This window comes from Scleropages formosus, chromosome 4 (assembly GCF_900964775.1).
Source record: "Scleropages formosus chromosome 4, fSclFor1.1, whole genome shotgun sequence".
NCBI lineage: Eukaryota > Metazoa > Chordata > Actinopteri > Osteoglossiformes > Osteoglossidae > Scleropages > Scleropages formosus.
This window is the reverse complement of record NC_041809.1, coordinates 33,935,740-33,955,792: the sequence shown is the minus strand read 5'-3', so window position 1 is coordinate 33,955,792 and position 20,053 is coordinate 33,935,740. Positions and strand designations below refer to the sequence as shown.

The 20,053-nt window shown below is 41.8% G+C and overlaps 1 protein-coding gene across 2 annotated transcripts; it reads left to right on the top strand.

The window, feature by feature from the left end:
- The first annotated feature begins 3,435 nt into the window (after positions 1 to 3,435).
- LOC108934332 (transcription elongation regulator 1-like) lies at positions 3,436 to 19,775 on the top strand. 2 transcript variants are annotated; one of them, XM_018751964.2, is made up of 21 exons: positions 3,436 to 3,517; positions 4,947 to 5,157; positions 6,024 to 6,176; positions 6,581 to 6,824; positions 7,770 to 8,033; positions 8,641 to 8,703; positions 9,937 to 10,137; positions 12,360 to 12,460; positions 12,556 to 12,644; positions 13,748 to 13,908; positions 14,001 to 14,076; positions 14,936 to 15,071; positions 15,658 to 15,747; positions 16,027 to 16,145; positions 16,274 to 16,424; positions 16,817 to 16,981; positions 17,168 to 17,350; positions 17,585 to 17,764; positions 17,954 to 18,037; positions 18,131 to 18,231; positions 19,123 to 19,775. In XM_018751964.2, the coding sequence occupies exons 1-21, from the start codon at positions 3,471 to 3,473 to the stop codon at positions 19,322 to 19,324; spliced, it is 3,021 nt and encodes a 1,006-aa protein (XP_018607480.1). In that variant the 5' UTR covers positions 3,436 to 3,470; the 3' UTR covers positions 19,325 to 19,775. The 2 variants fall into 2 exon arrangements, with proteins under 2 accessions (XP_018607480.1, XP_018607481.1); XM_018751965.2 differs by lacking the exon at positions 8,641 to 8,703 and having other exon boundaries at positions 19,123 to 19,770.
- Positions 19,776 to 20,053: the final 278 nt, after the last annotated feature.

Genomic DNA, 20,053 nt, shown 5'->3' with positions numbered 1-20,053 from the left:
GGACTCTGCGACGACTGCCTGCAGCAGGTTATTTGGGAACATTGCTGTCGAATCCTAGCGGATAAGCAACAGATGTGTTCCATGTCAGCCCCTTGTATGCAGTTTTCCCTTCTTTCATGGTGCCCTGGAAGAGTCAAACTCCAGATTGCATCCTGTCCTTTTTACAATTAATAATACACAAACACACACATTAGCTGAAGCCACTTGTCCCCAGCGGGGTTGTGCCGAACCGGAGCCTAACCCGGCAACACAGGCCGCGAGGCTGGAGGGGGAGGGGGGACACCCAGGACGGGACGCCAGTCCATCGCAAGGCATCCCAAGCGGGACTTGAACCCCAGAACCTGCCAGAGAGCAGGACCTGGCCAAACCGGCTGCGCCACTGCGTCGTCGTGCCCCCCCAGTTAATAATATTCCATTAATATTAATTATACAATTAATTATACAATTAATAATATTGCAGGTGGTGCTTCTTCCAGTGTCACGGATGTTAAAAGTATGGTTGATGTCGTGGACTTTGAAATAAGACTTACATTTATCTGATGCTTTTTTCCAAAGCAACTTACAGTGTTGAGGTTAGAATTATTTACCCATTTATACAGCTGGGTAATTTCACTGGAGCAATTTAGGGTCAGTATTTTGCTCAGGGGTACTACAGCCGGAGGTGAGGCTCAAACCTGCAACCTTTAGGTCCAAAGCTCTAACCAGTGCACTACCAGCTGTCCCCCAGACTTAACCATGCATATAGAGTATAGAAGAAATTCTGCATCCCAGGACCACAAGGATAATAATTCACAATTGTTCTGCATTCCTTATGCTTTCCAGTAAACAACATGAATGCACACATACACATCGTCTGAACCGCTTGTCCCATACGGGGTCGCGGGGAGCCGGAGTCTGACCCGGCAACACAGGGCGTAAGGCCGGAGGGGGAGGGGACAAACCCAGGACGAGACGCCAGCCCATCGCAAGGCATCCCAAGCGGGACTCGAACCCAAGACCCACTGGAGAGTCCTGCCATAATAGTGGCAGAAAAAAATTCTAGCAAATGCTGTAAAGTACCAGTTTGTAAAATGGTCTGATCCTCAGCTGTGTTTATGTATCACACCTAAGCAAATGATATTATACATAAATTCAGCCTGTATGCAGAGGCTTCTTGGTTAAATATATTCTCATGATGTGAGCGACTGTGGAAATTGTGTTCTACTAAAATACCGCTTCCAACCACAAGAGGGAGCCACATGACGTGTAATGGGTGCAACGGCTGTCGCGTTAGAGGCGCTGTGTACCAATCCCGTACAATGGGAAATGCGTCCCTTTTCATCATACTGTGCAGTTTCTGCACAACCCTGAAACAGTGTCGTTCGGAATCAGCTTCATTATTATTCAGAATAATAAAAAATTAATTTACTGGACAGCTGGTTCACAAATTATTAATGGAAAGCTGGATGGATGGATGGTAGCATAGTGGTTAGAGCTGCTCTGTGTTTTCCATCCATCTCAGACAACACAGAGCAGCAGAAGACGGTCAATGTAACTGCCAATGATGTCAAGGAGGAGCTTTCACTACTGAGACTGCTGTGATTGAACGAGTTAATTCTGCTGCTGCTGCCTTTGGACCAAAAGGCTGCAGGTTTGGATCCCATCTCAAGCTGTAATGTCCTTGAGCAAGGTACTTACCTGAAATTGTTCCAATAAAATTACCCAACTGTCTATATAATAATGTAGGTTGCTTTGAAGAAAAATGTAAGATGATAGTAGATAAGATAAATGTTGTTTTTGTTGACAAAAGTGTGCTACCTAAGGGGTGTAAATCATTATAAACCAGAATACCAAGTTATTGTGTTGTAAGAAAACATGAGTTACACTGAAATCAGAGTTCAACTATTTCATTAACTAGTAGTTTAATATTATATCTTATATAATGTGCAGTTTTAAAGAAACTTTATGCTTACCAGTTGGGTTCTCTATATGTGCTGTAGTGAATGAATATTGTGCAGTTTCTGTCATCTCAATATTGTCTTTGCTTAGTTCCATTATTTCTTAAGAGTTTTTACTAGTTTGTCCACATATTTTTTTTCCCCACTGGACTGATTGAAATTGTCACAGTAGTCTGACTGAAGAAAAGTTGGTTGTTTCAAAACAGGCAACATAAAATTTTCCCCAGAACATTTTGCTCTGCCTTTTATCAGAGAAATCCTGGTGTCGATGGTTAAACTATAAAATGTATAAGATGTATAGGGAGTGTGGTGGCACAGCGAGCAGTGCTGCTGTCTCACAGCCCCTGGGTGGTGCGAGAGGACGTGGGATCCTTGCTCGGTCTGTGTGGAGTTTGCATGTTCTCCCTGTGTCCGTGTGGGTTTCTTCTGGGTGCTCTGGTTTCCTCCCACAGTCCAAATACATGCTGTTCTGGGTTCACCCATAGTGCGTGAGTGACGGAGAGAGTGTGGGTGTTCCACTGATGTATGGATGAGTGACCCAGTGTAAGTAGCGTATCTAGCAGTGTAAGTCTTTGGGTGCTCTGGTTTCCTCCCACATTCCAGAGACATGCTGTTCAGGTTCCCCCATAGTGTGTGAGTGACAGAGAGAGTGTGTGTGTTCCACTGATGAGTGACCCATTGTAAGTAGTGTATCTAGCAGTGTAAGTCACCATGGGGAATAAGGTGTGTGGGCTGATAGCACTACATAGAGTTCACTGGAAGTCGCTTTGGAGAAAAGTGTCTGATAAATAAATGCCAATTTTTACATTTATTCATTTAACTGACTTACAAATATTAAGGTTACAATTATTACAAGCGATGTAATCCAAGGGCAGAGAATACAGGGCTACAACAGAGTGCACATTCCACTTTTCAGAACAGTGATTTTTGCAATCTGTGCCCAACGTAATATTCCCAAAAATTAAATCAGACACAGAGTTCAATGTCTTTGTGTGTTGCCAAGAGTGTCATATTCCTTGAGCACCATTGTCCCTACTTACTAACACTTAGATTAATTTTAATTAGCCGCTTTTCCAAGTCAGGGTCCTGGTCATCCGGAGCCTATCCAGGAAGCACAGGCGCAAGGCCAAGCCCTCAATTACAGTTGTCCCTGTTTACACAATAAAATTCAGTTGGTCAATAGGGAACTAATTTATAAAATCATAAATGCCGTGATTTATGTAGTAATGTAAATTTCTAAGTGCGAAATTCAATTTCAACACGTTCAAGTGGTAAACAGTGTCCTTAAAACTGCATTTTAGGCGAAACCCATAACATCCTGTTGTAACTAAGAGAACCCGATCGTTACAAACCACAAAGGAATAGGTCAGCCTACATTGAATGAGTGACAGGAATCTTGGCCAATCCAGTGTGCGATTACGCAGAGAACCGGGATCGTAGTCTGATTGACATGTCTCACAGCCAATAGCTTTCATCCATGTGACAACGAAGGGGTTCATGGGAAGGTCAAGGCGCCATCCCGAAGCTCCTGTAATGGCGGACCACGCAGAAGAAGACGGTATTGGCTTCAGCGCGAACGGGTGAGGCGGCAGACGCGCAGGAAAGGGCGCAGTGGGGTAACGCTGTACACCACGAACGTTCACAGCCGGTGCAAGAGCCTTTTTTTCCGTTCGAAATGAACAGTAACGCTCGGAGGTGTAAAACACACAGCGCGCGGCAGAGCAGAGAGGGGGGGGCGGTGGAAACGCCACGAAAACCCATAAAAAATTTATGCATTTAAAATGAAATATTTCGAGTTGTGCTACTCGGGAACTTTATTTCCATCTCGTGTCCGTCTTCAGGGTGCGCATTAACTCGACTTTGGGTTCTAAAGGAGTATGGAAAAGCATAATTTCTATCGTTTTTGATGAGTCTCATCATGTGGTTCGTTTTGAAAAAATCACTGTGTTTTTTTCACATCACGTCTCAGGTAAAAATACTGCCTCTGAAAGCAGTGGCTGCTATGTGTGTGTTCCTCTCGACCTCCTTGGACCTTGTCGATTTCACCCTTTTCATGGAGCACTTTTCCCCTGAAGGCTGAAGGTTGAGCTGATCCATCCACCAGGCTGACATGATTATAATTAAATTGTTATATCAACTTCATTCAGCTGGTGGCACCTTTGTTCAAGGTCATTGATTTACACTTTCAATCAACCAACTTCATAAGAGTTTTCCAGTTTCCATTTACTGGGGCAGCTGGTAGTGTAGTGGTTACAGCTGGTTGCCTTTGGACCGAAAGGTTGCAGGTTCAAGTCTTGCTTCCAGCTGTAGAGTACCTGGCTTGAGCAAGGTACTTACCTGAAATTGCTCCGGTAAAAATTACCCAGCTGTGTCCATGGATAAATAATTATTAATTGTAAGTAGACTAACATAGTAAGTCACTTTGGAGAAAATGGTCAGATAAATCTTTAGAGAAAGGTATTTTTACTGTATAAATCCATGTTAAGTGCCTTGACTGAAGGTGTTCCAGCCCGAGAACCTTGAGATTACATTTATTTATTTATCAGAAACTTTTCTCCAAAGCAACTTCCAATGAACTCTATGTAGTGTTATCAGCCCATACACCTTATTCACCGCGGTGACTTACGCTGCTAGATACACTACTTACACTGGGTCACTCATCCATACATCAGTGGAACACACACACACACTCACTCTGTCACTCACACACTATGGGTGAACCTGAACAGCATGTCTTTGGAGTGTGGGAGGAAACCAGAGCACCCAGAAGAAACTCACACACAGATGGGGAGAACATGCAAACGCCACACAGACTGTGCAGGGATCAAACCCACGTCCTCTTGCACCACCCAGGCATTGTGGGACAACAACGCCACTCGCTGTGCCATCGTGCTGCCCGAAATGAGGCAATAGTCCTAACTACTGCGACACCTGTTGTCCTGTTTGCTTTTTAACTTTTGTGTGAATTTTCTTGTTTTCATTTTTAATTTATCCGTCCTCCCCATCCAGGATGGAACAGCAGCAGGCTCTGCAATTCCGCACCCCTGCTCCACAGCCCAGCCCGGTAATGCGTGGCCCCCCACCTCTGCTGAGACCCCCTCCTCCTCCATTTGGCTTAATGAGGGGCCCCCCACCTCCACCACGCCCCCCATTTGGGCACCCATCCTTTGACCCCAGCATGCCACCTATGCCCCCGCCGCTGGGGCCTCCACATCTGCAGGTACTGACGGTTAACTTGCTGCATATTCAGCCTGTTGTTGTTTTTCGTAATTTATTAGCCTTTTTTCAGCTGGATTCTTTTTTTTATTTTGGCCCATGGTGACTTAATGCTGGATAATGAACTTTGCAATTATGTACACATTTATACAGCACGGTGTTCTTACTGTAACTGTATACTGAGCACCTTGATGAAAGATAATAGAAAGTTAAAGGTATTAAAGCCATACATACCCTTCCTATGGGTTATGACTTCAGTCGATACTGATGACCCTGTTTCCTAATGAAAGCTGTTACACTTATCTTTGATGTCATGCAGTCCCATACAATGAAAAATCGCTACAATGCCTTGTGAAAATACACAGAAAATACACACCGTTCTATGATTTGGTCAGCTTATTATTGTAGTAGAGTTGCATTTTTTTTTCCTGTTTTGCTGTCATTCAGCTTTGGTAAATATGCTATCTTGAAAAAATGTGGTCAACTCTGCATTGTGATTCCTGAGAGCACAATTCCCACCCCCAGCTATTGATTCAAAGCAGTGATTCAACATGCTAAGAACAAAGTGAAAATAATATTAACGCTTACTAGAGTTGTTTAGAAAACTGTAGAATACACTTAGTGTCAAAACTGGAAGAACATTGCATGACTTTGACAGTCTCGTTCAATCATGACCATACATTGTCAGTGTAACAGCTGAAATGGCAGGTTATTATTGGTAGATCAATTTTTATTATTCTTAATAATAAAACGTTTGTTGAATTTTATCTCCTTCAGGTGTCGGTTGTAATTAAGCCTTTCTTTTAAAGAAAGGGATTTTATTCACTGAATGGGGAGCTTTCTAGTTATAAAGTGATCATGTTTTGTCAGAGACCACCATTTATGCCCCCGCCAATGGGTAGCATGCCCCCACCCCCTGGGATGATGTTCCCTCCTGGAATGCCTCCTGTGCCCACACCAGGAGCCCCCACATTGCCGCCCACCGAGGAGATCTGGGTGGAGAACAAAACACCGGAAGGAAAGGTCAAGAGTTTTGTCTGAATTAATCCAGATGCCCGTTTTCAATGTCGCTTTCTTCAGCATTTCAGTCTGTGTTCTTGATAATTCACTAGTCTGTACCTATCGTACAAATGCAGTCTTTCATGGGTGTCGAGTTTAAAACGTTAACTGCCAGATCAATTTTATAATGACCCTTTCATAAAGCACTGTGTAGGTTTGTTGGTTTATTGCTACATGTGGCAATAAATGTGAGGAATGCATTTCTGTGAATCCCAGTGCCGTATCATGCAGATTAATTTTTTAAATTTGCTAGGCAGTGGGGGGGTATACAAGGTGATGAGAGAAAACTGATACTGTTTCTGTGTTTGACCATGTTTGATCATAACAGTGAACTGTGATTCTGCTACCTTTCCCTCTTTTCCCTTCAGGTGTATTACTACAATGCCAGGACCAGGGAGTCGGCATGGAGCAAGCCGGAGGGAGTCAAGGTTATCCAACAGTCGGAGCTCAACCCTTTGGTGGCAACCCAGGCGGCAGCTGCTTCTCCCAGCAGCCTCCCAGCAGCCAGCGTCGCAGCCAGTTCTGCTTCCTCACAAGCCCCCTCCCCAACCCTGAGTGCCATCCCCACCTCCACCAGCATTTCCACACCACCTGTGTCCCAGGCCCTCACCAGTGAGTACCGAATGAATATCAAGCAGAAGTGCTTCTCTGAGTCTTCCCAGTACTTGCTTCAGAACCACAAAGTTTGTGGACCTCATATCTAGTCAGCCTTGAAATGTACAGTAACACATGGGACACTTTTTAAAGTTTTAATTGAGAAATAAGGACTCAAGCAACCAGTGGACCTTTCAGAGCCTCAACACCTGGTGCATTATTGGGTTTGAATAACTCCTGCATCTCCACTTCAGTGTTGGCAATGTTAATAGTTATGGACCAGCTGTACTCCCGTATCAAGTGTTACAAAAGGGAATCTGTAAAAGCATCAGTTTATCTGGCAAGAGTTGAACAGGCATATTTGTGGAAATGTTTCACTGATGAATGGATATCGGTAATGCCCATTTTTTTTCTGTGTCATTACTGTGGTTTGGGTTATTGAGTTATCATGCATTCTAATTCGTTAGAGTTGTTGGTTGTGATTTTTGTTGATCTAGCACTAGGCACGAGTCTAGATGCTGTTTCATTTCAATGTGGGCTTAAAAATATGAATTCGTCAGTCTTTTTCTTTTTTGTTAATGAAACCGAAGAACATTTAGTTCACTATTGTTTAAATTACTCTGTCGTTCAGCACAGGAAATTAAAGAAATTTTAAATTAAATGAGGGACAGCTGGTGGAATAGCAGTTAGCGCTGTTGCCTTTGGATCCGAAGGTCGCAGATTCGAATCCCACTTCCACCTGTAGTACTCTTGGGCAAGGTACTTACCCTAAATTGCTCCAGTAAAATCCCCCAGCTCTTTAAATGGGGAAATAATTCCAAGTAGACTAACACTCTAAGTTGCTTTGGAGAAAAGCGTCAGCTAAATTATTCACTATACATGTACATTTGCTTTTACAGTCTGACTTACTGCTCAGTGTTCCAAGTAGTTAAGATATTAAGTTGCTTTTATTTGATTCATAAGGCACAGCTGCTCTGGAAATGAACCCCGTGGTTACCACACCATCCAGTGCTGGAGTTAACTCGGTGGCAGCAGTGAGCGTTTCCACGGTGACGGCCACAGTAACCCCGGTGCAGGCAATGCCACCTCCACAGCTCCTGCCAGCGAGCCTCCCAGCGGCACTGCCTCACGCTGTGCCCCAGCCAGCCGCCACCATCTCTGCCTTCCCTCCGGTCGTGGTACCTCCATTCCGTCTGCCTCTGCCCGGGATGCACATCCCGCTCCCCGGTAAGCCCAGCCCCTCCAGGCAGGCTGATCTTCTCTTCTGTCCCTGCTTCCGTCATCATACATTGGTGGTCTTCTCCCAACACTTGTCTTTGTTTAGTTCCTTGTTTTCTGTAGACCCGTTTGGTTTAATCTTGTTTTCTTTCGAACACAGCACTTTTTAATCAGCCTTGGAAAGTGTTTGCTACCCAATCCCAGAAGGAGCAGTAGAAAACATGTAATCTGTCCATTAGTGGGCAGTCTTGCATGCATTTTTAGTTTAGTTGCTGACCAAGTTTGTTTCTTAATGTAAACATGGTTTTATGATGATTATTATTACTTTATTTGATCCAGTTTCTGTATCTGGTGTAGACCCTCCCACCCCTTTATTTCTGGTGACATTTGTTAAAAAGGAAAATAAGTTCTGCCAAGCCTATTCTTGTAAAACTGTGGACCAGTCAGGTTCTGACGTGAGTTTGAGCTCTGCTCAAATGGCCTTACTGCCTTTGTGTCTCATCTGGTAGCCATGGTAATGGAACCACCCCGTAAGTTTGTGTGTTCTACCCTGGCACCAGGCATATTTATTTTATTTTTCCCTACCCAATGTATGCTTGCTTGTCCGTTCTTGCAGGTGTAGCGATGATGCAGATAGTAAGCAGTCCTTTTTTAAAGACAGTCGCTCCCAACAAGAACGGTAATTCTTTCGAACATCTCCAGTCGGTATCCTTCATTTAGTTGGCATGTTAGTGAATGTTGTGAAAATATGCTCATTTATTGTATGTGCATACATACACATATGGGCTGTCAGCTAGATCTGTGGACAGTATTTACTTTTGTAGTTGCTGTGTCTACAGTACTTTTGGATTTCAGTTTTATTCTTGAATTTTAATATTCAAATATCTGTCCTCACAACATGTGCCATTGCCAGTTGGTCTTAAGAGCAGCTTCTTGAATTCATGTGGTTCCGAGAGAAACTTTTTTCAGTAAAATTTGACATTAAATTTCACTAAACAAGTAAGAAAATTATTATTACGTTGCTTATATAAGAGAGTTGGCTCTGGTAAGTTTCCCTTACGTGCTTTTAAGAACACTATCAACAACAGTTATATTGTGTGTGTTTACTGATAGCTTTCAGGATCTCTAAACCTAAAGAACGATATCCCTGAGTTTCTGCGACTAAGGCAGAAACTTCACTAGCTGTATTTTATAGTACATTAACATACCTTTGCACTCAATTTATCTTTAGCTCTGTTGTCAGTGCCCCGTGCTCTACACCAGGGAGCCAAATTTGTACTATCATTTTTTTTCTGTTCACTTTGTTCTTCAGTAGTGCCTTTAATTCTAAGTTCAGTGACATTGTCGTGTGTTGTTTTGTGGCATGCTGAATGTGATACTAACTTCTTATCTGTGTTCATCTGTTTGGTTAGATCCTCCAAAACGACACGAGAATTAAAGTGATAAATGCAGGCTATTTGATTGTAAATGGGTTAAGTATAAGATGGGTCGAAGCATCATGTTTTCAGACTAGTTTAAGAGCAAATGTATATTAAAAATATTCTATACAATTTCAGTGGTATTCCAATACCCATTTCATTATCATTTTATCCTCATAATCTTTATTATTTATCAGTAATTCTAAGCAAATCATGGGATTCAAACCTTGGTCCAAGTGCAAATTGGCAGCTCTAAGGACTACAGTACCTGCTGCCCCTGATGTAACTACTCTTGGAATTCTAATTGTCAGATGTTTAATATTACACAGACCAGCCTCTCTAGAGTCCTGTGTTTACAACAAATTATTTATATTTTCGTGTTGGCTGTGGTCCTGCAGAAGTTTTCTTGTAGAGGGTGTCTTGGGATGCAAATTTTGACACAGAACACAAATTTGTAATTTAACACAATTTTTTTTTTTTTGCTCCCTTTTAAGGTATGCTTTCAGGCATGGCCCCTCCCTTAGTTCCCATGATGCACCCACAACTTGCCATCACGGCCACACCAGCTGCTCTCGCTGGCACCTTGCCGCTCCCAGAATGGTCCGAGTACAAGACAGCTGATGGAAAGACCTACTACTATAACAACCGCACCTTGGAATCCACTTGGGACAGGCCCCTTGAGCTGAAGGAGAAAGGTATGTGTGTATAAAGGGACATTTCTGCAGGTTGTGGAATTGTGGTAATTCCACCATGCACGCTAGAATACAGCAAAGGGTTCAGCAAAACATATCGGTTGCAAGTTTGACTCTGTGACGCAACTGTACATATCTCAGTGCGGTTTAGTGGGTGACTGAGGACCTTGTGCTGAGTTTGATCCATTTGGCTATTTCCACGTGGTGATCTTCTCAGTTCCTCATATTGTTATACATTTGCTGCCGAGAGAATCATTGGTAAGCAAGAGCTGAAATGCGTAACCTCAGTACCTGTATAATGTGCACATTGTAAAAAGTCTCAATAGATACTTTATTGATCCCCTGGGGAAGTTCAGTATTAAGTTATTAAAGTGTCATCCTTATTGTACAAACTGACACATGCTGGTAAAGGAAGATTTTTTGTAAACATTTTTATTTAAAAAGTATTGGAAGGACTTTTTCAAATCATTAGAAGTTTTTAGTACTGGATTAAGAATGGATTGTTACATGTTATCTACAAAAATACTTTGTAGTTAAAATATATCTGTGCAACAAAGCTTCTGCAAGGTTTCTTATTAGAAACTGAAGAGGTCTACTATGGTATTGCAGCAGAGAAGTGGGACCAAAAGCAATTTTGATGCTAAATATTTCCATCCACATAGATTCCTGTTTTCCCAGCACACTTCCATGCTGTACACAGTTTCTAGAAAGCTAACTGCACAGACACAGCACAGGAAAAATTTGCAACTCATTGCCATTCAACTGCTAACATTCCTAACTGGCTGATTCTGGACATGTCTCCTTGGTAGCGTAGCTACTTGTGGAGTTGCTGAAGGAGATTAAAACTTGGATGCAAATACTGTGCTTTTTTTATTTTGCTTGTAGCCGTTAGTTCAGTTGAATTACTGAAAATTCTTGTGAATGAGTCAGTTTCCCCTGTCGCCAAATAGTATTAAGGTTATATGATTGGTTGGGGGAGGGAAGATTTTCAATATTGTCAGCAATTGTTAGCTGTATGCAGGGTCTTTATAAATGTTTTGCACTTTACCATACATAATTGTGCTTATTGTGTCTTCTAAGTTGCTCTATATAAATTTACAAATTAGATTTTTATCTGAAATTTGTTTCAGGCGCCTCAGATTAATGATAAAATATGAATAGTACTATGTCATCTTAGTTGCTTAACTTAATACTCATTTATTTGGTGTGCATAACTTAAATTTCATTATAATTATTCATAAAATGGATTAGTTTATTTTAAATAATATTCTTTTAGGTGAACTTTGGTATAGTAAACAGTCTTCATTTCTAGTATTTATAGGATAAAAAGTTGTACTTATATACCAAAACGATCAATTTTGTTTCCTTTTTCGCCCAAAACAAATTGTACTGAAAAGTACTGTTGTGCTGTTATCCTCTTTCTTAAAACATAGTTTTTGCATTATTTTTGCTTCAGCAGATTGGCACAATAACTTGATCGTGGATATTTTTTTATTAGTGCTACATTAATGCACAAGGACCAAAAGGTAGATGATCTAAGAATTTATAAAAGGGAAAAAAGGATGCTAATTAAAAAAAAAGTTAAAATATTGTATTACTTTTTAAAAATCTTCTGCATGGGAGATGTTATATATTTTTTACATATCCACAAAGTTGATTTTCATGCCTCACACTATGAATGTCTCCTTAAAGTCTGTGTTCAAGGAGGAGAGCAGCTGGTGGTGTAGTGGTTAAGGAAGTGGACTTGTGACCAGAAGGTTGCAGGTTCAAGTCCCACCGAGGGGCACTGCTGTTGTACCCTTTAGCAAGGTACTTTACCTAAACTGAATTGCTTGAATTAATACCCAGCTGTATAATTGGGTAAAGTGTGAAATTTTCGCTGTGTAGCACACTTTGGATGAGGGCTTTTGTGAGGTTAATAACTAAAGAGAACCTGACCATTTATTTAAAAAAGTAATGGCTTTTTTCAGAATGGTCCTCCAAAATATTGACTTTGTCATTATACCATCTGAACTCAATTTAAGTTTAGAAAGGTTAGTATTTAACAAAACAGCTTTAGAAATATTGACCTTAGTGAGCAAATGACCTAATGGTCAAAGTGACTATTCTTAATTTGACAACTTAATCTGCTGTGGGGTAAAATTCACACATTGTTGCTAGCCTCTCTATAAAGTAGTTGTTTCCACCTTAGATACATTAGAGTAACTTTTGTTTGTACATCCCAGATAAGGACACAGAGAAGAACAAGGACCGGCTGGAAGAGTCAGAGCCCATGGACATGGAGAATGAGGTGCCCCAAGTGGAGCCTCCTAAAGTGGTCAAAGAAGTACGTTTCAGGTCTGATAGAGGAAGCAAATCTCTTCTAGAACTAGCAAGTTTTCATGTTACTGAAAGTCTTTTTTTCTGTCCCTTCTCTGTCAGGAGCCAAAAGAGGAGGAGATGACGGAGGAGGAGATAGCAGCACAGAAAGCCAAACCTGTGGCCACCAACCCTATACCAGGGACCCCCTGGTAGAGCTTTCAAATGCAGTAGATTGTCCAATACCAGTTTTTGGCTGGCCCAGCTTATGTACCTGTCTGTAGAATGTATCAGAAATTGACATGATTGTTACAGGTCATGTATCAGTTGTTTTTTTTTTTTTTTTATAGCTTTAATTCAGTTAAGAGATCCAAAGAGGAGCTCATTCTAGCATATCATAGCCAAAAGCAAGAACCTTCAGATTTTACATTTTCCACTTTTTGTGAGTGGACTACTAAGCAGCCAGGTGGCACTCTTGCTGACATGTAGGGAGTGATCATCCCCTGGAGGTTTCAGAGTGCTGATCCTTTGACCATTTTGTAGCCTATAACCAGAGTCTTGGACTGGATATGAATAGCAATATAAAGCCATTGGAAGTAGGTTAGAATGGAAGATGTATAGAAGAGCTTTGGCAAATCAAACACAACTCATGCAACAACTTTCTGAATCAGCTGGGTGGTTTAATGGGCAGAGGCCATAAGATCAGACAGGCGAAAGTTGCAGTAGTTCAGTTGCGATATCGCCATCCCCTGTACAAGAAGTTTTTTAGATTGTATTTTGAGATATGGTCAGATCCTGCTCATGTTAAACAGGAGGTATCATCAGGACTGGGTTATGGCTTCAGTGTGCTACAAGAAGCAGAGACTTGAGTTGATTCTTACTGCCAGATTCTTGAGCAATGGACCTGTGAGAGGCAATAAAGAGCCTTGTGTCTGATAGACACAATTCAAGCTATTTCAGCACTGATCCTTTGATTCCAAGCTCCCAGGCTTGGGAGTATGTCTTAAGGAAGCATTGTGCACTTGTTTGAATATTTGCACCTTCCAGTTTGACTCATTCACCTAAGGCGCTCTTGCTAAGCACAAGCCTTGCTGCTATAATCCCATTTGCTAGTCAGACGACCCTCTTGGTTAAGAGTAATATTAGTTCCATCAGTCTGTGCTTAACTCTTCTGCAGCTTAGCAAGTTTTAAAACAAAACTGAGGAGGAAGCAGAGAGAAAATTAAGCAAAAAATAAAATCTATATAGGTCTGTCATAATAAGTTTGTAAGCCAAATTGATCTTTCCTCTCTTTGTGTATTGCGTGTTTGGGCAGGTGCATAGTGTGGACTGGAGACGATCGCGTGTTCTTCTATAACCCCACCACCCGCCTTTCCATGTGGGACCGCCCTGAAGAGCTTGTAGGCCGTGCTGATGTCGACAAGAGCATCCAGGATCCTCCCCACAAGAAAGGTCTGGAAGGCAGCCACAAGTTGGGTAAGACCACAGAGGCCTTTCAGCTGTTGCCTGGTGAACACTCAAGCAGAACCGGGAACGTAATAGTCCTCTCTCTCTGTTCCCTAACACAGGGATCAGTAAGGAGGAGCTTGTGGCAGCAGCAGAGGAAGCACTTGAAGATGAGCCAATTAAGGCCAAGAAAAGAAAGTAAGTTCAGCACCCTCCCACCTCAGAGTGGGGTTTTGGTACAGCCTGGCTGTGCTGAGATCCTTTAACGTCCACCTTTTTGGCATGAAAACAAAGCATGGAGAACTAAATTAGTTCAAACTCTTATATGCCCATTTATAACCTCTGCATACAAATTGATTTTTTTGAGCCAGATGAAATTATGTTGACATCTGATCCAGCCTACCCTGAGTAAATCCAGTTCTGAATTTCTGTGTTCCTTACGTGGGTCTGACTTCCTCCGACCATAGGAGTTGCCCATCGTCACTGTCCAGGTAGACTCCGTCACTCAGTGTTACCAATCAGTACCCTTCCAGCTTGCCATTCCCTGCCCCAAACAGTGTTCTTGTTGCGCAGGAGAATATATTTAAGGGAACGCCTGTAGAACTGGTGAGACCAACATGGGCCTCCAAGGTAACTACCTTGCTTGACCTTCTTCTAGACTGTGGTAGGAATTACATTCTTAAAATGAAGAATGATTGATGAATTCTTTTAGGTCATACAATTCTGATGCAGAGAGACATTTTTGGGATTTAAAATTTCTACATGTAGACGGTTCCAATCTGAGAGACACCTTTTCCTGTAATGAGGAGGCCCAGTACTTGTTTGGCATGGTAGCACCGGCTGCCCCGAGTTTACTAAGTGCCTCACTGGGTCGCTGTCCAGCTCTTCTTTCAATTGTACCAAAGGTTTTTGGAAAGCCAAAACATTCCGCCATTTCTCTTTCTCCGATACAAATTCCCACCGATCACTCCCCCCAACACCCACCCATGAACTTCTCCACAATCCGTGGCGTACCAGCAGGTACAAAAACATCACATATGTCCGTAACCTTTTGCAGGAAGGAGGAGGCGAAGGAGGCAGACTCGGAGAAGGAGACAGCAATGGATGCCGAAATCAAGGCCGCCCGAGATCGTGCCATTGTGCCTTTGGAGTCGCGGGCAAAACAGTTCAGGGACATGTTGCTGGAGCGAGGGGTAAAACACGTCAATCCACCCACAGTACTGTAATGTTACACATAAATCTAAATGGAAGCCAGCAAAGGTAGAGTCAATTCACAATCGTTGCACTTTCTTTAGATATGTTTTTTGCCTTTTAATGTTGTTTTTTTCTTTATGTCAAAAAGTTGGTACCGTTACATTTTATTAACATGTAATGGTTTTTAAAAATGCTTCATGCATATCCACTGTTGGCTAGTGGCGAGTGTACCTTATCGTTATTTTTGTCTATTGAGGTTAACTTGGGGGGGGAAAAATTCCTTCTGCTGTGATGTAATGTCTAATTACAATTTCTGTTCTGCCTTTTGATATTTCACCATTGAACAATTTTGATTAGATGTTTTTTCAACAGGTTCTATCAGCAGTTTTCAAACATGGTTATGATTAAGCATTTTCATGTCCTATAATGTTCCTTGAAGAATGTCAGATTTAACCCATAATTTGGAGATGGTGACTTTTGGTGTTGAAATGTACTGATGCCATCATGAGGAGCATAGAAATGTTTTTGGACTGTGTTGCTGTGATCATTGTTTGCTGTTGTTCATCCTGTTCTCTCTTACTGTAGGTTTCAGCTTTCTCAACCTGGGAGAAAGAGCTGCACAAGATTGTGTTTGATCCACGCTATCTCCTGCTTAACCCAAAAGAAAGGAAGCAGGTAAAGAACGTAAAGACGGGCTCACTTAACTAAATAATGAGAACAATAATAATATCTTTATTTACATCCCGGTAAAGATGTGCTATGTCGTATCCAGTTCATCTTGTGAACTATTTATCATATGCTACAAAAGAGACAAATTACATAGTGCAAAACACTGAAAAGCACTTGAAAGGCCTGTTTCACTGTAAAATACATGAAAAACATTAACAAAGCACCTAAAAATCTTTTATTCCCTGGTTTAACACTTTGGGTAAAATTCTGAATTGCCTGTTGCAGGTTTTTGACCAGTATGTAAAGACCCGAGCAGAGGAGGAGAGGAAAGAGAAGAAGAACAAACTCATGCAGGCCAAGGAGGACTTTAGGAAGATGATGGAAGAGGCCAGGTTAAATGCCAGGTGAGCTACAAATTTTGCATTTTAACAGTGCCTGGTGTGGATGACTTCCAAGATGATTACAATCTGACACCAGTCTAGCATCAGTTGGATGTGAAAGTGCTATGGATGTTGCTGTATTCTTTTTACAGAACAACATTCAGTGAGTTTGCATCAAAGCATGCCAAGGACTTACGGTTTAAGGCTATTGAGAAGATGAAAGACCGGGAGGCAATCTTTATAGAGTTTATGATAGCACTCAGGAAGAAGGAGAAGGAGGATTCCAAAAACCGAGGAGAGAAGGTAAGGGCTGATATGTCTAAACAAGTCAATGGATGATCATGAACAATGTGAAGTCTTCAGCCATCCCAGTATTTAAAACTATTATCTGACTAATGTAGAACTGCCGTATAGCCTGAAATGTGGCTTCATCTGGAAGGAAATGATTACAAGTGACTTATCAACACAGCATGGACATGAGAAATGATATTTACACTTGCTTTGGAGTCTCAATCATAAAAATAAGTTGTCATGTTCTGCGTTTACATTGTTAGAAATGCAGGCAGTTTTTTGTCATCAAAGGAGGCTAGAAGACCTCCATTCCAGGGTCCCTATCAGATCCAAAATCCCACTTCTTGCCTTGACTTGTAACTTTATTGTTCTCCTGGCTGAAAAATATTCTGTTTCCAATAAAGGTAAAGCAAGATTTCTTTGAGCTGTTGGCCGAACATCACGTTGAGGGCCAGCTGCGCTGGAGTAAAGTGAAGGACAAGCTGGAGAGTGACCATCGTTACAAAGCCGTGGAGAGCTCGGCCATGAGGGAGGAGCTCTATAAGCAGTATGTGGAGAAGCTGGCCAAGGTGAGGCGTGACATACAGACACTTTAATATTTGTCCAGTAACTTTATTAGTTCTTGAGCATGGAACTTTTGTGCACTGTCTGCATTTTCTCATTAACAAATATTTTTAAACACCAACATTGTGAGAGTCTGTAATTCAAGAGCCCACAGATTGTTGTGTTTAGTGATATTTCCCCTCACATTTCAGAACGTGGACTCTGAGAAGGAAAAGGAGCTGGAGCGACAAGCCCGCATTGAGGCCAGCCTACGCGAGAGGCAGCGGGAGGTGCAGAAGGCCCGTTCCGAGCAGACCAAGGAGATTGACCGCGAGAGAGAGCAGCACAAACGAGAGGAAGCCATCCAGCACTTCAAGGCCCTCATGTCTGATATGGTGTGTGTCCTCACGGTGGATATGATCTCGAGCTGAAGGTAGTGCAGCGGTGACCTCAAGATTGCTAGTTCAGTTACCCGGAAGACTGTTGTTATATTATTAACCTGAATTGTTTCATTAAGATATTAAGCTGTCCAAGGGGATAAACTTTAAATACTGAGGTGGTGGTGGACCAGCAACCCAACCAAAAAGTTTCTGTGCTCGTTATTAACCATGTTCCTACACCTGCGGTAGGTAAGGTCATCAGACGCTACGTGGTCTGACACACGGCGGAACCTGCGAAAGGACCACCGGTGGGAATCGGCCTCACTACTGGAGCGAGACGAGAAAGAGAAGCTCTTCAATGAGCATGTGGAAGCTCTTGCCAAGAAGAAAAAAGAGCATTTCCGCCAACTATTGGATGAGACTACCTTGGTGAGGCCCTCCCATGCCTAAACTGCTACACCTGGAGGACTGTATGTCCAAGACCTCCCTAAACTCACCCAAAAGAAAAAACCCTTAATTAACTGACCATTGACTAAAGGATTGACTTTAAAATGTGCCCAATGCATAATTAACCGATCTGTACAATATTTACACTCATAAGCCATTGTTTGTTTTTAGATCACACTGACAACAACATGGAAAGAGGTGAAAAAAGTAATCAAAGAAGATCCTCGATGTATTAAGTTCTCCAGCAGCGATCGGGTAACATTTTATTCAGCCTTGTCTTTTTGATTTTTTTTTAGATTTGTCATTTCAGTTTCCTTAACTGTTGTGCTTCTCATTTTCATGCTGTAGAAGAAACAGAGAGAATTTGAAGATTATATTAAGGACAAATACATCACAGCCAAAGCGGACTTCAGAACTCTTCTGAAAGAGACAAAGTTTATCACGTATAGGTGGGTGAAACCGGTCACTTGTCGCGATCAGAATATTAGGGAATTCTGTATCTTGATTATTTGTTTTTCTTTAGTAAAACTAAAACATGTTAATATAATTAATATCCTCCGTAGCTTATGTGACTGGGACTGGTATACTGTGTTTTTTCCTTTTTTTTGTAAATCCACAGTCAATTTTACTAATAAAAGTCACACCCACACATCCCTCAGTTTACAGCCCAGGTTCTTTAAAAACCTTCGCTACAGCTATAATGAATAAAATATCCTGAGGAATAAAAAATACAGCTTTGTTGTTTTAATTAATTTCAAGCTGCATTAAAATTGAGTTTTAAAATGTCAAGAATACATGCATTTTCACAAGCTCAGATTCAGTCCTGATTGACCGATTCATCTCATAAATGTTCATATTTTTGTTAATCACTTACCCTCACAAGCACCAGACAATCTGTAAACACTGGCAATAAATTGAATTATGGTGGTCCCAGATTAGTACACTGTTTAGTGGAATTTCACTGACATCTATTGGCTGACCATGTTAACACAGGTTTGCATCCAGTTTTTGGATGATGGATATGTGAAGAACATGAGATTTACGGGAGGAGATTAACAGGGGAAAAAGTCCATACCTTTGAAGATGTCACTGTTTGTAACACTATGCAACTATATATATATCTCTCTCCTAATGTAATGCACAAATTGTATTTCTCTGAGATGGAGAAAAGCATCTGCTAAATGAATAAGTGTAAACAGAAGGAGCCACGTATAACTTAAATGTGTGAACAGTAATAGCAGGAGACTTTTCGCACCATTTTGCCTTGTATTCACTTTAACATCAGCAGACTGTATAAAACAGGCTTTTTGTTTGTTCATTCTCGAAACAAACACCTCCAGATCAAGAAAGCTTATACAGGAGTCGGAGCAGCACCTTAGAGACATTGAGAAGATTCTCCAGAATGACAAGCGCTACCTTGTGTTGGACTGCGTACCAGAGGAGCGACAGAAGCTCATCATGTCCTACATCGAGGACTTGGAGCGCAGGGGCCCACCGCCACCTCCCACCGCCTCTGAGCCCACCCGCCGCTCCACCAAATAAGGCAGGACCTGTCCCCGGCCTGGGAGCCTGTATGTGAGCTACCCCATAGACCCATATCTCCGCAGGTCTAATTGTAACAGGTCCCTACATGGAGCATCCGTCTTATTTATTTATGGAGCTGGTGATTCTGTTTACCAGGGCATAGAGCTAAGGGTCACAATTTCATTTGCCACAGTGGTATGTGGCGAAAGGGGGCATATGTCTTCATACATCTGTAGTTTTACTGACAGGCTCTGCAGCCTGCAGGTGAACAGTTTTTAGGTGAATGTTTTCATTCTTATGATGGGAGGCTCTGCTGGTGATGACAAAACTTTTGCTTGTCACTGTCTTTTTCAGTACAGTTTGTTTATAATGTTGTTTGACTTGTTGCGATGGATCTGTACTGGAAGTTTACTGGAATAAATACTACTTTCAACCTTTTTTTCCAAGACAGTGGTGACAGTGCTTTAATTTCCTAATTCTAACTGTGGAAGTCTTTTAAGCAGATTCCTCTTGTAATAGGAACATTATTTTTATATTTTTCCTCATTCTGTTAATCACTTGCATGCTTCCAGTTAATACTGTCTTAGTGTATACTCTTAATCTCTTGGACTATAGAACTGAATGAAATATGGCTTTATTGATGAGGTCAGGGTAGTGCTGAATACTTCAAGAAACCGTGTGGCAAGTGGCTCCTTTGCCCTTCTCCCACGATCGCCACCTACGATGGCCCTGGCTTCTAGGTGAGAC

Excerpts from the sequence above, each read along its gene's own strand:
- LOC108934332 (XM_018751964.2), top strand. The coding sequence starts at position 3,471 with ATGGCGGACCACGCAGAAGAAGACGGTATTGGCTTCAGCGCGAACGG. Across the intron at positions 5,158-6,023 it reads TGGGGCCTCCACATCTGCAG|AGACCACCATTTATGCCCCC; the intron begins GTACTGACGGTT and ends ATGTTTTGTCAG. Across the intron at positions 10,138-12,359 it reads CCTTGAGCTGAAGGAGAAAG|ATAAGGACACAGAGAAGAAC; the intron begins GTATGTGTGTAT and ends TGTACATCCCAG.